The sequence below is a fragment of the Chenopodium quinoa genome, unplaced genomic scaffold, assembly GCF_001683475.1.
Source record: "Chenopodium quinoa cultivar QQ74 unplaced genomic scaffold, ASM168347v1, whole genome shotgun sequence".
In the NCBI taxonomy this organism is placed as follows: Eukaryota; Viridiplantae; Streptophyta; class Magnoliopsida; order Caryophyllales; family Amaranthaceae; genus Chenopodium; species Chenopodium quinoa.
Genome location: NW_018743850.1, coordinates 5116971 through 5135113, shown reverse-complemented (window position 1 = coordinate 5135113; position 18143 = coordinate 5116971). Strand labels below are relative to the sequence as shown.

Sequence of the window (18143 nt, the reverse complement as noted above, 5' to 3'; positions counted from 1 at the left end):
CGTCTCTTCACCCATATCATCTGCTGGAAACTCTGAAAGCTCAGTGTGGTGGGACCTGCAACCCTGTACTCCTCTAGATCTGAAAAATCATGCGCATAACCACTAACAAGTAAAGAAAGCATGCCCCCTATGGCAATATCCCCAGTCCCCATGGCCACATTATACAAGTGGTCTATAAACCAAGCCCCGGGGTTAATCACATCCTCATGGTCACCGGGGTTAGGGTGGGCTAGTAAATGCCATAAAAAGTAGAGTTCCTTGGCCGAACAGACTCCCCCCGTGTTTAATCTAGCAAACAAAGTCCAGGAGAAGAGTCTACAAATAAGTCGGATGGCCGGATGGATAATGCACGTGGATTTAGAATGACTAGGGTCATAGTTGTCTAGTCCGGTTAAGTCTCGCCACATGTGAAGGTCACTATAGCCATCTAGCCTATCGTAGTTTGGTCTACCTAGTTTTCCAAAGGTGGGGAAACCCAACAACACGTTGACTTCCCTCACCGTGAGGGTATGACGTTCACCAAAACAATTAAATGAAACGTCCCTAGGTGTATGTTCGTCGGGTCTACGGCGGACCTCTATGGTAGATAGGAACTCATAAGTGAGGTTAGAGTAAGTGTTGGCATGCTTTTCAAGGAAACCATTCCATCCTAACCGGCTAAAAATTCGTTGGACTTCATCCCCCATACCTAGGGTGGCCATGGCTTCTCGGTCAAAGAATCCTCTTGGGACTAGTGATCGGGTTCTAATTCTTAGAAAATTTTTCATGTATTCCTCATTGGCCCCGAAATTAATCCCAAAAGTGTCAATAGGGGGAATGTGGGCAAGTGGTTGTGGAGGGGGTTGGGTTCTTGAGCCCTTAGAGGAGGTGTTTCTAGGGCGGTTTCTTCTTGGGTTTGAGGAGGAGGCCATAATTGACGGTTTCACAATGAAATATGTAATTCAAGCACAAAGAAACAACCAATTAATCAACCACCTATGTCACAAACTCACAATTATCAACAAAGTGCAAAATTAGTTTCACCACTACACTACACCAACTCTTAATCACAATAATCAGAACGAGCAAACAAACCAAACACAACTAACTAACTCAAACAATTTCTATGAGCAATTCGTAGCAAATTAAGCATAAAAATCTAGAGAGAGAAAGTGTAAGAAAAGAGGGTACCCAAGGTGTGGTGGGTGTTTAATACCCGCAATTGATCCACAATAGTTGCAAATAGCACCTTAGAATCCTTTCCTTGCTTCCCAATTGCTCCAAAAAGCCTTCAATAAAAAACCCCCAAATTGATTTTCAACCTAGGGTTCTTCGAAAATTTGCAAGAAATTGGGGTTTGGATTGATTTTTTATGGTAGTGGAGTGTATGATTGGAGTAGAAAGATTGAAAACTTGAAGATTGTTGTGAGATTTTGTGAAATAAGGTGAGAAATTGAAGAGGGTGGCCGAAATTGGGGTAGAAAGAGAGGAGAGGGAAGCTCCTGAGTTTGAAAATTGAGAGGTGAGAGTTTGGGAATGAAGGAAATAGGCATGCCCGTGTCCTCCTTATTTTCGAGGGAGGCACGGACGTGCCTCTTCAAAAGTCTGAAATCTGAACTTTCTGCCTCAGAGGCACGGACGTGCCTAATTATTCAGTTTTTTTTTTTTATTTTTTATTTTTACGAAGGCCCTAGGCACGGACGTGCCTCTTCAGAACTCAAACTTCCTCAACATTCTGCCTTAGAGGCACGGACGTGCCTCCTTGCGCAGGCTAATTCTCCTCTTTTTGTTTCTTTTTGATACTTTCCTCCTTATTTTCTTTTCTTTTCACCCACTTTTCACCTGTTTAAAAGACGAAACAAACAAAATAATTAAACATAAGATCTAAACCAAAGAATCAAGAATAAATGATAAAAATAATGAAGAAAGAAAAGTGAAAACTCAAGAATGGGTTGCCTCCCATTTAGCGCTTGTTTATAAGGTCTTTAGCTCGACCGTAGTGCTTCTCAGGAGCTTGGGGACGAGAGTGTGATATCCACCCCCTCATCGATGGGATCACCGACTCGGTAGTGCTTCACTCTTTGTCCATTGACTTTGAAGGGTTCCCCTCTTGTGTTATCCAACTCAATAGTGCCATAGGGGAAAACTTTCCTAATCTTGAACGGTCCCGACCACCTAGACCGAAGCTTACCAGGGAATAATTTCAACCTAGAGTTGAAAAGAAGGACTCGATCCCCATCTTTGAACTCCCTTCTCACAAGACCCTTATCATGCCACCTTTTGGTCTTTTCTTTGTACAACTTTGAACTTTCATAGGCTTCAAGGCGGAGCTCATCTAGCTCATTTAATTGTAATAATCTCTTTTCTCCTGCTGCTTGAGCATAGAAATTTAAACTTTTAATAGCCCAAAAAGCTCGGTGTTCTAGATCGACTGGTAAGTGGCACGCCTTTCCATACACAAGTCTATATAGTACCAATAGGCGTTTTGAAGGCCGTTCGGTATGCCCATAGCGCACCATCAATCTTAACTGATCAATCCTTCCTTGTCCTTGCAACCGTTTTCTCCAAGATAGATTTGATTTCTCGGTTGGACACTTCAACTTGGCCACTAGTTTGTGGGTGATAGCCAATGCCAAGTCTGTGTTGTACTCCATATTATTTCAACATTGCTTCAAACCGATGCTCCGTGAAATGTGTTCCCCTGTCACTGATCAAAACACGTGGTAAACCAAAACGAGGGAAAATAACTCTCTTGAAAAACTTACTTATCGCCCGAGCATCATTGGTTGGAGTGGCTATTTCTTCCACCCACTTTGAAACATAATCAACAGCTAGCAATATGTAACGGTTGCCATGAGAAGAGGGAAACGGACCCATGAAATCTATCCCGCACGCATCAAACAACTCGACCTCGAGTATGTTGTTAAGTGGCATCTCGTTCTTCTTAGAAATTGTGCCCGTCCGTTGACATCTATCACATGCTTTGACATAGGCATAGGTATCCTTGAACATCGTAGGCCAATAAAATCCACATTGCAAAATCTTTGCAATTGTCTTCGAGGGGCCTGCATGTCCACCACAGGGTAAGTCATGACAATGTGAGATAATATTACTTACCTCGGTTTCTGGAACGCATCTACGGATCATGGTGTCCGCGCATTCTTTGTAAAGGAAGGGATCGTCCTAGTGGTATCTATTTGCCTCAGAAAAGAATTTCTTCCTTTGTTGAGAAGAGTAGCCATGAGGCATAGTACCTGTTGAGAGAAAATTAGCTAAGTCAGCAAACCAAGGGGATTCAGTCTGTAATAAAGCTAGTAAATGTTCAGCAGGAAAAGAATCATCAAAAGGAGTATCATCTCCATCCTCAGGGTCAAGGAAAAGACGGGAAAGATGGTCTGCAACAACGTTCTCTATCCCTTTGGTATCTCTGATTTCGATGTCATAATCCTGTAGCTGTAGAATCCATCGAATAAACCTAGGCTTGGCATGTGTTTTGGTCATCAAGAACCTCAATGTTGCATGATCTGTATGTATGATGACTTTAGAACCTACCAAATAAGAATGAAACTTGTCAATAGCATATATAACTGCTAGCATTTCTTTTTCAGTTGTGGCATAATTCATTTGAGCATAGCTCAAAGTCTTGCTAGCATAGTATATGGCATGGAGCTTCTTCTCCTTCCTTTGCCCCAACACAGCTCCTACCGCATAATCACTAGCATCGCACATGATTTCAAACGGCAGACTCCAATCTGGGGGTTGCATGACTGGAGCAGTGATTAAAGCTTCCTTCAACCTGTTAAAAGCTTCAAGACAAGCATCAGAAAAGACAAAAGGGACGTCCTTGGCCAATAGCTCATTTAAAGGTCTAGCAATTTTCGAAAAATCCTTAATAAAACGCCGATAAAAACCTGCGTGACCAAGGAAACTTCGAACTCCTTTTACAGAGTTAGGAGGTGGTAAGCGCTCTATGACCTCTATTTTAGCTCTATCAACCTCAATACCCTTATTAGACACGACATGACCTAAGACAATTCCCTGTTGTACCATAAAATGGCATTTCTCCCAGTTTAAGATTAGATTAACTTCTTTACATCTTTGGAGCACTTTTTTCAAATTTTCAAGACATACATCGAAAGATGTTCCAAAGACAGAGAAATCATCCATAAATACTTCCATAGAGTTTTCTATGAGTCCTGAGAAAATTGCCATCATACATCGCTGAAAGGTGGCAGGAGCATTACATAATCCAAATGGCATCCTACGATATGCAAAGGTGCCATATGGACATGTGAAAGTAGTCTTTTCCTGGTCACAGGGACGGATGGGAATTTGAAAGAAACCTGAATATCCATCCAAGTAACAGAAAAAGGAATGCTTTGCCAACCTTTCAAGCATCTGATCAATAAAAGGTAAGGGGAAGTGATCCTTCAGGGTGGCCTTATTCAACTTTCTATAATCTATACCGCCATCCTGTGACAGTTCTAGTGGCGACTGGCTCACCCTTGTCATTCTTGACAACGGTCATACCTCCCTTCTTTGGTACTACTTGTACAGGGCTAACCCACTTACTATCAGAGATAGGGTAGATTATACCTGCAGCAAGAAATTTCAGAACCTCTTTTTTAACTACCTCTATCATATTAGGATTAAGTCTTCTCTGAGGTTCTACAGAAGAGGCATGATCGTTTTCAAGAATGATCTTATGCATACAGAAATAAGGATTAATGCCCTTGATATCATCAATGGTGTACCCAATGACACTTTTATATGTTTTCAGAACGTTGAGCAATTGCTCCAATTTTGTGTCCTTGAGTTCAGCATTGACAATAATGTGATATGAATTATTTGGACCAAGATATGCATATTTTAAGTTAGAGGGGAGGGGTTTCAACTCTACCTCGGGATGCTTAGAACTCTCCCCAATACTCATTACTTCCAATGTCTCTCTGATCGGGTTCTGATTTGGATCGGCCTTTGCTTCATCAAGTAACCTGGTATACTCCTTAGACTGCCAATCTCCATTATCATCTTCCTTCCCTAATAGCACTTGTTCAAGAGCATCATCATTCTGATTCAAGGGAAGTTGCTCATTCTGCAGCTCATCGAGCACATCAACCTGACAAACAGTGTCTCCCATAGAAGGAGCACCCATAACATTCAAAAGTGAGTATTCCAATTTCTCATCACCTACTTCAAAAGTAATCTTACCTTTCTTCATGTCTATAATTGCACCTACAGTAGCTAAGAAAGGTCTACCTAGTATGATAGGAACATTCACATCCTTATCCATCTCCATCACAACAAAATCACATGGAATGAAAAACTTACCTACTCGAAGGGGTACATCCTCAAGTACACCCAAAGGAAACTTCACTGACCTGTCTGCAAGTTGCAGAGATATGCGTGTGGGTTTGAGTTCGCCCATCTGCAGCTTCTTGCATATAGACAGTGGCATGAGGCTCACACTTGCACCTAGATCACATAGTGCCCTATTGATCTCAATATCTCCAAGCTTCACTGGAATTGAATAGCTACCTGGATCTCCTAATTTCTTAGGGAGAGTGTTCTGCAAAATAGCACTGCACTCTGCATTCAAAGCAACTGTAGTATTCTCTTCTAATTTCCTCTTGTTAGATAGCATATCTTTTAAAAATTATGCATAAGAAGGCATCTCAGATATGACATCTAGGAATGGAATATTAATATGAAGCTTTTTAAGAACATCGAGAAACTTACTGAACTTTTTCTCAAGTTTAGCTTGTGCTAATCTTTGAGGAAAAGGAACCTTAGGCATATATGGAGCAGGTGGCTTTGGTGGTGCTTCCTTTGATGCTTCCTCGACCCTAGCATCCTTTACTTCCTTCTCACTTGCACCCACTTCTTTAATGACCTCTCTTGATGGCTCCTTGGTAGGAGGATCTTCCAACTGCTTTCCACTCCTCAGGGTGACGACATTCATTTGGCCTTTTTGAGATTGTTTAGTCTGGCCCGGGAAGGTTCCTGGAGTCTTTAGGGCTTGGCTAAATTGGTTGGCCAATTGGTTTATCTGATTCTCCATAAGTTTACCCTGAGCCTGCAACTGTTGGATAGAGCTATTTTGATGTTGGATGGCACTGTTTGTTGCGGTTATAAAGCTCTCTAATGTCACCTCTAGGCTTGATTTCTGAGGTTGTTGTTGCATTGGTTGGTGGGCATTGGGTGTTTTCTGTTGGAAACCAGGTGGTGGTTGGTTGTAGGTGTTGGGTGGAGGTGGTGGTGGAGGGTTTTGTTGTGCTTGGGAATTTTTGTATGAGAAGTTAGGATGGTGTTTCCATCCTTCATTGTAGGTGTTGGAATAAGGGTCATAAGGCCTCTTTGGGTTAGAGGAGTAGAAAGCATTAGCTTGCTCGATTGACATCTCTTCTGTATTCTGCGAAATCTGTGGGCAATCTAGAGCAACATGACCCTGCACATTACATAACTGACACAACTCCTGTGGGGTGTTAGAAGTTCCTGCTTGGAACTTACTAAACCTGCTTGTTAGTGCCTGTACAGAACTAGTTAGCATAGTTAAAGCATCAACATCAAGTTTACCTCCCTATTCACAATGTTTCGGCCTCCAGGATGATAGTTATCATTGGCCGCCATCTTCTCTATGAGCTCCCTAGCTTCAGTGGGGTTCTTTGTCAAGAGAGAACCTCCCGACGCAGCATCTATGTAAATACGGAACTCATGAGTCATGCCATTGTAAAAGGTCTGCATCAAAATTCAATCTGGAATGCTATGGTGAGGGCATTGTCTCTGCAATCTTTTAAATCTCCTCCATGCCTCATAGAGAGACTCAGTATCTGACTGCCTAAAAGTTTGTAGGTCATTCCTCAATCTTGCAGTCTTCTCATTCCCTAAAAACTTCACTAGGAAGGCCTTCACTAACTTGTCCCATGTATCGAACGAGCCAGTGCCTTCATCTCTTAACCACTCCTTTGCCCTGTCTCGAAATGAGAAGGGGAAAAGGCGTAGTCTGATTGCATCATCTGTAACAACATTCAACTTCATAGTATCACATTTCTCCAAAAAGCTATCTATATGACTTATGGGGCAATCATGTGGTAGCCCTGCGAATGAATCATTGGAGATGAACTGTATGAACTGTGGCTTGAGCTCGAAGTGTTGAGCCGTGACTGGTGGTCTTATGATGCTTGAAAGGACTCCGGTAGTCGTATCAGGAATACCGTACTCCCAGAGGGATTTCGTTGGTTGGTCTACCATGTTTCTATTGGTTTGATTTCTCCTTCTTCTTCTACCTACCCGTCTTCTTGCGGTTGCTTCGATTTCAGAATCAAAAGGTACTAGATCTTCCGAACCTGAGCTTCGTGTGGGCATGCAACAAGAAAACTAGATAAAGAGTATCAAAAACACAAGAGAAAATAGCCGAAGCAACGAAATAAGCCTAGCAAAAATTAATCACAAATAATCTAATGAAACCGTTAGTCCCCGTCAACGGCGCCAAAATTTGGTAGGCGTGTCGCGTACCTATAAAAAATAACCTAACAGACAAATACTAATGTAGACTGGCAAGTAAGGGTCGGATCCCAAGAGACTAAGGTTCAGAAATAATTAAATAGACTCGAATTTCTACTAAGCAAGAATCAATTACAATCAATTATCTAAGGAACTAAGTATGAGAAGAATTCGAAAATAAACTAAATGAGATGATTAAATCAAGTACTTAAAACATCCAAGATCTAGTTTCACCACAATTATTATCGATGCAATTGTCATTTTACCCTTAACATACGATTTCAATCGAACGGGGAAAAGTAAACCCTAATAAATACCAAGGATCTCTCTCGAGTATCAATGGCTTCCCTAACATACAATCAATCCTATTCTCATGGTATCATGCATATTAAAGACATTAAACACATTACTCTAACTTCCCGATTGTCAAACATAACTACTCTCGTGATATGAATCAAACCCTAAATTAATTTACTCAAATCCGTTTATACCCAACTCTCGCTGTGATAAAAACAATGGAATAATCGCAATACTATAGTTACGTCTAACCTAGCATTGGCATAATCACAATCAATATAGCAATTTAATTGTTAAAGTTATTAAAGAATTTAAAGATTTAATTCATGCATCAATTATAATTGGGCTCCCCTAGATCTTGGATTAAAGAATCTACTCACACATGATTAAAGGAACAAAGACAATAATAAATAATGAAAACATAATTAAATAACAAAGGATGAAAAATAAATACCAAATCTTGAATAAAATTGAAAGTAGAAAGCTTGAATCTTGAATCTTGATTACCAAAAACTTGGAAAATAATAATAATGGAGAGCCAGTTCTTCCCAATGTAAAAAAATACTAGAATAAAACCTAATCAAATAATAAAACACCACTTAGTATAAATACAAGCCTAGAAAAGATAAGAAAATCGGCAAAAGGCTTGGCGCACAAGAATCCCAGGAGGCACGGACGTGCCTACCTGCGTGCATAAACTTGGGTAGCTTCTGACTTCCAAGCACGGACGTGCCTGGTGCTTGACACGGACGTGCCTGCGCTGGTCTTTGAATACGGCTATAGGCACGGACGTGCCTCCTGCTAGGCACGGACTTGCCTAATGTCGAAGCAATTTGATGAGTATACTGACTTGGAGGCACGGACGTGCCTCAGCTAGGCACAGCCGTGCCTAGCTCTAAAAAGCCCTAAATCGTCCTTTCTTCAATCATCAAGCTTCGTGAAGGTTCGTGGGCCTCGGCTTACTTCATGGATCCATAACTCATCCAAATTAGTTCCATTATTTCTGAAATTCATCAAAAACAACACAACTACCCATAAAAGCATCGAATTATCCAAACTAAAGCAAAATACGCCAAAACGGACTCAAATACTCAACTAAACTAACAAAACTAACTAAAAATAAGCCAAATAATATACACAAAACACGACTTATCACTCACCTAAATACATTATAAATGTGCTTTTTTTTATTATTATTTTTTTTAGTGGGTGATCACTGATGAATCTTATGTAAGAAAAAAATTGTGTGGGTTTGTTTCACAATAATATTATTGTGGATATGAGATTCATACACGCTTAACTGCCGTTATATTGAACATGTTGACCCTAATTTAACATAGTGACCTTTATTAAGACTTGTGTGACTTTTAATATTACCGTGACCTAAAGTACATATATGTCAGTTGACGTTACTATATAGGGATTTGGTAGAATGAGAAATAAGAAAGCTAATAATATCCTAACACATGTCATTGTCAAAATATGAGAAAGTTAAGAATAAAAAGAGGAGAGAATTTAAATTTTAAACCAAGATGATGTGTTAAGGGATTAGTGGTTTTCTCATTTCTCATTCTAGCATTATAACATTTTAAGGATTTTTTTTTTTTGACGAACATTTTAAGGTAATGCTAAGTTGCTAACAACCCAAATTGCATATATAAGATAATTTCTTTTAAAATAAAATATATAAGATAATTATTTGGAAATGTTATACTCCGTGTAAGGTAATTCTTTAAAAAAAATAAATAAAATAATAATAATCATATACTTAATTGATGAAACTGATAAAACAATGTATACTACAACAGGGGGGTGAATTGTAGTGTATGTAGACTATGGTAAATTTTGTGGAATTAAATCTACTACTAAGAGAAAAGACACTGAGATAGGCAATGAATAAATTCACTATGTAAAAATGATTTACAATCACTAATACGTTGCCTAGACTCAAGTTCCGTGAGGAACTCAAGTTACCCAACTGTGATCCCTCAATCACAGTTTCTCACACTTTGTGATTCTACTCCGAATCACTTGTACAGTGTAAACAACTCTCTCAAGTCTCACACTTTACAACTCTCACAACCCAAACCCAATTACACAATGATTACAAGTATTTCCTAAAGAACTTAAGAGACTAAGGATGGAAGGAACTTCTCTTTTAAACACTTTGAAACTCTATGCTCAGAATACTTAAGATTGTTTTTCCACACTTTCAAAAAGCCACGTTGATCTATTTTTATAAAGAGAATATTCAAGCTTCCATCAAATTCCCACTTCCCCCTTAATCCCACGTTCTCTTTGGCTGAGAAGTTTGGATGTAGGCAGAGGAAATTTAGGAACATGATTTCCTTAGCTTGACTCCCAAGTTCAACGTTCTCCTTAATACTAGGAGCCAGTATTTACCAAGTCAAAAAAATCAGTTATTCAAAAAGATAATTATTTAATAAAAAAGATAATTATTTATTTATTAATTAAAAGATAAATAATTAATTAATTTAAAACTTATCTTTTTAAATTAATGAATTATTTATTTATTTATAAAATATTTTTAAATCTTTTTCAAAACTGTTTTTTATCACTTCCTTAAATTAAGGGATATGAAAACTGTTTTAAAACTTTCGTTTAAAACTTTCTGAGTCAATCGTCAAGTTCCTTCGGGAACTTCAGGTTCCTTCAGGAACTTCGAGTTTCTTCTTAATTCCTTCCATTCCTTCCAACACTTTTGTTTCTTAAGCTCGTACACTGAGTAACTAAGTATATAGAGTTGTGAGGACATCTTGAAAGCTTGCATTCATCATCAAGTCTTCCAAACTCTGTTGTTCCTACTCCGCAACATGTATTTGTGTACCTGAATCTTTCTGTTCAACCAAGACTCATAAACATCATTAGTCAGAGTTTGTTTTACGTAAGTCAATCATCAAAATATTAAGGTAGTCAATTCAACAATATTCCCCCTTTTTGATGATGACAAACAAAAACAAACTCGGTTAAACAAAATAAACATCCAGGCAATTATCGTAACCATTAACAAAGCAAACTAATTAAATAAACAAAACGGTAATATAAACTAAGTAGTAAGAAGTCTGCATCATTCATGAAATTAATAAATTATGAAATTTATACCTTTACTTAAATGATGAAGACTTGAAGGGAATCGGTTTGAGTCCGGCTTTCTGAGTTTGTTCTTCTCTTCCCCCTTTTGACATTATCAAAATGATAGAAAGAGCATGCTATATATAGTACTAAACTACGGAGGGAGTAGTAAATCTGAATTCATGAACGATTAAGCATGCTCACACAGTTCGTATGCAACCAGAATGAGAATATCAAATTCAAAGACAAACTTAGCCAGTTTAACACAAACCGAGTCAAAACAAAACGAAATGTGTAAAACAACCAAAAAATCCAAAATAAACTAAAGAAAACTAAACAATAAGAACATTGTTCATAAATCACAAGAAACAGTGGGGTAGGTGTGTTTGGCAAAGGATAGGAGATGGTAGTAGCTTCATGGTAAGGGAACATCCTTGATTGCATCAAGAATGATTTTGTAACAACTTTGCTTCACCTTAGCTTTGAGTTCCTGAGTCGAGGAGTCCATATGAGCGTTTACTTTATCTTCTAGAGAAAGCATCTGAGTTTGCAGCCCCTCAACTTTAGTAGCCAGGTTATCCACTTTAGAAGAAAGGTTAGTTATACTCTGTGTAAGTGTAGTGGACAAAAGCTGAAGTTCCTCCTGGATTTGCAAGGAACTTGGACCAGAGCTAAAAGCAGTGAATCCGAAACCAGAAGTATAAGGCTGGGAAGCAGGTGGAGAAGGTGTGGTTTGGTGAGCAGGGGATGGAATTGGAGGTGGTGATGGAGTTTCTTCTGGAACAGATGAGGAGGGACCCTGAGGAACTTGGATGGAAGTTCCTTCAGAAACTTTGGTTGAATCATCATCCAACTCTACAATAACAGGCTCAGATCGCAGGGTTCTGGGTTTAGATGTAGCAAGTCTGATACTTCTCCTTCTTCTGCCTGTTACAGGGGCAGTGTGTTTGACAGAGTCCCTAATTTTCTTAAGCAACTCTTTCATTAATTCCTCTTGATCATCCTCTTCCTCCTCACTCTCACTCTCTTTTTCTATTGTGTCTTTCTCTTTTTCTTTTTCTCCTGCTTCCTCTGATTCACCTTCTGTTTTCTCTCCTTTGCTACTCTTCTTTTCTACTGCCCCATCACTCTTTTCTTCTTCGTCCTCTTTGTCACTATCTTTTTTAGTTCCTTTCTCACCAATTTCTTCTTTATTTTTCTCATTATCTTCCTCTCTCTTTTCTCCTTCCCCCTCACTGTGTTCCCCTTCAAACTCACTTTTCACATCAGATGCAAAACAAACATTCCCATTCACCACTTTTAAATTCAGCTTTAACAATGATTTTTCTTAAAGGATGTGTTCAGGCTTGAGAATGTAATTCTCGATGAATGATGGTTGAGAGTTTAGTGGGGTAAGGTAAAGGATTTTGTGATTTACTTACAATGATTAAGATAAAATAAGAATTAAAGATAAAGATAAAAAATAAGATAAATCTAATTGAGAAAATAAAAAAAATCTTTTTTGTTGTTTTGAATTTATAAGATAAAATTAATAAAAAGATAAAAATTGAAAGATAAAGAAAATTAAAAATTACGAAAGAAAAAAAAATTCCAATAAGTTACTTCAAAGTAAAATATTGGTTGACCTGTACAGAGCTTTTCACAAAGAAACTTGGAAAATAATATGGCTTAATTTGTCTTCTTCATCAACATAATCACATGATCACACACTCATTAGAATTACGCACTCTTTCATTGCAAGATTCGAGATTATGTTTTTCACACCAAGGTTATATATAGCAATGCTCAGTCGTTTCACTAAGACATACCTTGGGGTTCCAAGAAGAACTACTCAATTCAGCTTTATCATTCCGAGTTCCAATCGCATCTTTTCGAATTTTTCTCTACTCAAAGGCTTTGTTAGAATGTCAACAATTTGATATTCAGTTTGTACAAATTCTAATTTAATAAAGCCTTTTTCCACACTGTCTTTTAGAAAATGATGCCTAACATGAATATGCTTTACACGTGAATGATGTACTGGATCTTTTGATATGCAAATAGCACTTGTATTATCACAGTATATTGGAACACATTCAAGAACTATGCCAAAATCACGTAATTGTTGTTTTATCCACAACAGTTGTGAGCAACATGCAGCAGCTGATACGTATTCTGCTTCTGCTGTGGATAGAGCAACTGTATTCTGTTTCTTGGAACTCCAAGAAACTAAAAAAGATCCTAGGAATTGGACCATACCTGATGTACTTTTTCTATTCACCAAATCCCCAGCATAGTCGGCATCGGCAAACCCAGTAAGATCATATGTGTCACTTCTTGGGTAGAATAAACTCAAGTCGTCAGTTCCTTTGAGATATCTCAGTATTCTCTTGACGGCTGTTAAATGCGATTCTTTGGGGTTTGATTGAAACCTAGCACACAGATCAACACTAAAAGAAATGTCAGGTCTACTTGCAGTTAAGTATAGTAAGGAACCAATCATACCTCTGTACTTTGTCTGGTCCACACAAGTTCCTGAGGGATCTTCGTCTAACCTAGAGTTAGTTCCCATAGGAGTGTGGTTAGTCTTTGCGCTGTCAAGGTTATACTTTTTCAGGAGTTCCTTGACATATTTTTGCTGATGTATAAATATTCCTGATTCTGTTTGTTTGATCTGCAGTCCTAAAAAGAAATTGAGTTCCCCCATCATGCTCATTTGGAACTCACTGCACATCAAGTCAGCAAAGTACTTGCACAAAGATTCGTTAGTTGCACCAAATATAATATCATCAACATAGATCTGCACAACTAAGAGATGAGTTCCTTTAGATTTTAAAAACAAAGTTTTATCAATTTTTCCTCGTTTAAAATCATTTTCCAAAAGGAACTTGGACAGTCTTTCGTACCATGCTCTTGGAGCCTGTTTTAGCCCGTAGAGAGCCTTATCAAGTTTAAAAACATGGTTTGGAAAGTTTGGATTCTCGAATCCAGGGGGTTGATCGACGTAAACTGTTTCTTTTAATAAACCATTCAAAAACGCACACTTTACGTCCATCTGATACAGTTTAAAACCCATAAAAGCAGCAAAAGATATTAAAATTCTAATAGCCTCAAGTCTAGCAACAGGAGCAAATGTTTCCTCAAAATCAATACCATCCTGTTGGTTATATCCCTTTACAACCAACCTAGCCTTATTTCTTACAATTGTACCATATTCATCAAGTTTGTTTCGAAAGACCCATTTTAAACCTATGACCTTTTTATCTAGTGGCTTAGGTTCAAGATGCCATACCTGATTTCTTTTGAATTCATTAAGTTCCTCTTGCATGGCTATAATCCAGTCAGGGTCTTCTAAGGCTTCTTTATGGTTGCGAGGTTCCAAAGTAGATAGAAAAGCATTGAAGGCACAGAAGTTCCTCATTTGCGATCTAGTTTGAGTTCCTTTGCATAAGTCACTAATAATTTTGTCCAGTGGGTGTGACTTTTGGTGCTTCCAAGGTTTGGGCTGGAAGGTTTGGATAGTAACTCGACTATTCTTATTTTCTGAGCCAGTTGCTTCTTCTTCAATGATTTCCTCTTGTGTTATTGGTTCCTCGGCAGGTTCTTCAATCTGAGGCTGTTCTGTCGAAGGAACTTCAGTCAGTATGTCGAGTTCCTTCTCCGGATTTTCATGATTTTCATTTACTCGAGTTGGCTGCTTATTTGGAATTATTGCATCTTCTTCTTGTTCTTGAGAACGTACTAGACCAATTTCAAAGTCATAGTCCTCATGTTCCTGTGTACATGGAAGTGGATTAGTTTCATCAAATATAACAAGCACACTTTCCTCAACACACATAGTACGTTTATTGTAAACTCTATACGCTTTACTGTTAGTAGCATATCCAAGAAATACGGCTTCATCACTCCTTTCATCGAATTTCCCTATGTTCCTTTTACCATTATTATGCACAAAACATTTACAACCAAATGCTCTCAGATGAGATATATTCGGTTTTCAGCCTTTCATAAGTTCATAGGGTGTCTTATTTAAAATAGGCCTTAGCATGACACGATTTATAATATAACAGGCTGTATTCACGGCTTCTGCCCAGAAGTTCCTTGGAAGATCGCTGGCTATTAACATGGTTCGAGCCATGTCTTCTAAGGTTTTGTTCTTCCTTTCCACAACTCCATTTTGCTGTGGAGTTCTTGGAGCTGAGAAATTATGACTTAAGCCTTGTTCCCTGCATAAATCATCAAATTTAAAATTCTCAAATTCAGTGCCATGATCGGATCTAAGGTGTATCAGTTGATGACCGGTGGACTTTTGAATTCTCCTGGAAAATGTAACAAACTCATCAAAAGTCTCATCTTTGCTAGACATAAAAATTACCCATGTGAATCTAGAATAATCATCAACACTTACTAAGACATACTTCTTTCCACTTCTACTTTGAATTCTCATAGGACCACACAAATCCATATGAATTAATTCTAAAGGTTTCGTGGAACTCACCATCTTCTTGGATTTAAAAGATGTCCTGACCTGCTTTCCTTTCACACAAGCATCACAAATTTTGTCACATAGGAACTTGATTGAAGGAAGTCCCTCTACCAAGTTCCTTGTTCTTAACTTATCAATCAAAGAGAAACTTGCATGACCAAAACGTTTATGCCACAGTAAAGGATCATCCTCAATGAGATCCACTGTATTGAGATCCACTGTATAAGTGTTTCCTTTCCGAGTTCCTTCCAGCAAAACTTTCCCAGTGTCATTCTGAATGATGCTACATTTTTCAGAATCAAAACTTACAGAGTTTCCTTTATCACAAAATTGTGATATGCTTAATAAGCTGTGTTTGAGGCCCTCGACTAAAAAAACATTATCAATAGCTTAGGAACTTGACCTTCCAACTTTTCCTACGACAACAATGCTGCCTTTCTTGTTATCACCAAAGGTCACTGTTCCTCCTGTATAGGCCGTCAGTGAGAGAAATCTTGATTTATCTCCTGTCATGTGCTTGGAACAACCACTATCGAGGTACCATTGGTTGTTCCCCCTCACTACGACCTGCAAAAGAAACTAAGGGTTAGATTCAGGAACCCCATCTTTCATGGGTTCCTTTGTTGATACAGCAAACTCATTTTTCTTTTTCCATACATAAGCTATATTTTTAGTGGACTTAAGTTCCTTTCTTTTGCAATCAGTATCTTTGTGTCCTGACTTGCCACAGAAGGAACACACAGTCTCACTAGGGAGTTCCACGTACTTTTTCTTTTTACCACTATTCTTCTTTTTGTGGTTGAAACCCAAACCCTCTGTCCTTCTGGTTTGAGCTTCGGATATCCACCTTGGAACTCCCATGTGGATTGCACTTTTGTTGTTTCTAGCTCTTTCTAAATCCTTTTCAAGGGATTCATTTTTGTCTTTAGTAACCTACAATTCTTTTTTCAAATTTTCAAGATCATCATTAAAGGTTACTAAAGGCAATTGAAGAGCACTATTAGAATCAATGTTAGTGCATAACAATTTATACTGAGTCAATTCAACATTTAACATGATATTTTCATTTTTGACTCTTTCCAGTGTTTCTTTAAGCATAGTGTTTCTATCTAGCAAATCAAAGAATCTTCCCTGAACATCTGTTCTTGAACTATTCAAATATTTCATATGATCCTTATAGATTTCTAGAGCTTTTTCATTTTGTCCAAGTTTAAGACATATTTATTTATATTCATCCAATGTTTCTATGAGCAAAGAAATTAATTTGTCTTTTGACAAGGATTTCAGAAATTTAGGTTCCAGATTTACCTCCTCTGACTTTTTAGCAGACTCACTGTGTTTAGCCATCAAACATAGGTTTGCCGTCTCTTCTTCCATGGATTCTTCTTCATCCTCGGAACTTGTGTCTCCCCACGCAGCTATCATGGCTTTCCTGTAATCAGATTTTGAAAAGTTAGGAGTATAAGATTTTCCATGTTCCTTCATTTTGCCTTTTCCTTTTTCTGATTCCCAGAGAGGGCATTCCTTGATGAAGTGGTCTGTGTTCCCACATTTGTGGCATCCTCCAGTTTCCTTGGAATATTGGTTTTTCTTGAAGTTCCTTTTCTTTTGGTCACCAAACCTTTTGTTGCGGTACAACTTTTTTAGCTTCCTGACTAGCATGGCAGCTTTTTCCTCTCCAGATTCGGAATCCTCTTCACTTGGTTGGACAACCTTTAGAGCAATTCCACGGCTCTTTGAACTTTCTTGTCTTTTGTTTGATAGGTGAAGCTCATGAGTTATTAAGGAACCTGCAAGTTGTTCAAGGTTGAAAGTTGTAAAGTCCTTTGATTCCTGCAAAGCTGCCACTTTGGATCTCCACCGTTCATCTTCAGGAAGACTCCTTAGAATTTTGCGTACCTGTTCATCCATAGGAATAACTCTACCAAGAGAAACTAATTCATTAGTAATATTTTTAAAACGAGTAAACATTTCTTGAATAGTTTCTTTTGAACCCATTTCAAAACGTTCATATTTAGAAAGCAGTATATCAATTTTAGAACGTTTAACTTCATGAGTTCCTTCGTGGGTTATTTCTAGTAAATCCCATATTTTTGACGTTTTACATCCCATAACACGAGTGTGTTCATCTGGCCCTAAACCCCAAACTAGGAGTTTTTTAGCAGTAGCATTAATCTCTTTCTTCTCAAAGTCGCTTCTATCGTATTCAGAAATAGGTTTAGGAATTACCTCGTTTTCTGCATTGGTCTTTGTTACCTCGTAATCTCCTACCTTGATAGCTCGCCAGACTTGATAATTCTCGGACTTTATGAACATCTCCATCCTCGTCTTCCAATAGGCGTAGTACTTCCCATTGAAGAGTGGAGGTCTTTGTGTAGAATAACCTTCAGCTAGTCTCTCGTCCTTCGACATTGTTCCTCCAGGAACTTGACTCGACAGGGCTTCCTGCTTTTCCGAGTTCCTTGCTCTGATACCAATTGATAGAACAATGTATACTACAAGAGGGGGGGTGAAGTGTAGTGTATGTAGACTATGGTAAATTTTGCGGAATTAAATCTACTACTAAGAGAAAAGACACTGAGATAGGCAATGAATAAATTCACTATGTAAAAATGATTTACAATAACTAATACGTTGCCTAGACTCAAGTTCCGTGAGGAACTCAAGTTACCCAACTGTGATCCCTCAATCACAGTTTCTCACACTTTGTGATTCTACTCCGAATCACTTGTACAGTGTAAACAACTCTCTCAAGTCTCACACTTTACAACTCTCACAACCCAAACCCAATTACACAATGATTACA

At 38.3% G+C, this 18143-nt stretch overlaps 1 protein-coding gene across 1 annotated transcript; it reads right to left on the bottom strand.

The window, feature by feature from the left end:
- Positions 1 to 5635: 5635 nt before the first annotated feature.
- Positions 5636 to 6702, bottom strand: LOC110685696 (mediator of RNA polymerase II transcription subunit 15-like). The gene is made up of 2 exons (XM_021862223.1): positions 6556 to 6702; positions 5636 to 6508 (listed from the first exon to the last, which is right to left on the bottom strand). Exons 1-2 carry the CDS (start codon positions 6700 to 6702, stop codon positions 5636 to 5638), a joined length of 1020 nt encoding a protein of 339 aa, XP_021717915.1.
- Between the last annotated feature and the right edge of the window lie 11441 nt (positions 6703 to 18143).

Coding starts and splice junctions, on each gene's coding strand:
- LOC110685696 (XM_021862223.1), bottom strand. CDS start 6,702: ATGACTCATGAGTTCCGTATTTACATAGATGCTGCGTCGGGAGGTTCT. Junction 6,509..6,555: donor GAAACATTGTGAATAGGGAG/GTAAACTTGATG, acceptor AGTTCTGTACAG/GCACTAACAAGCAGGTTTAG.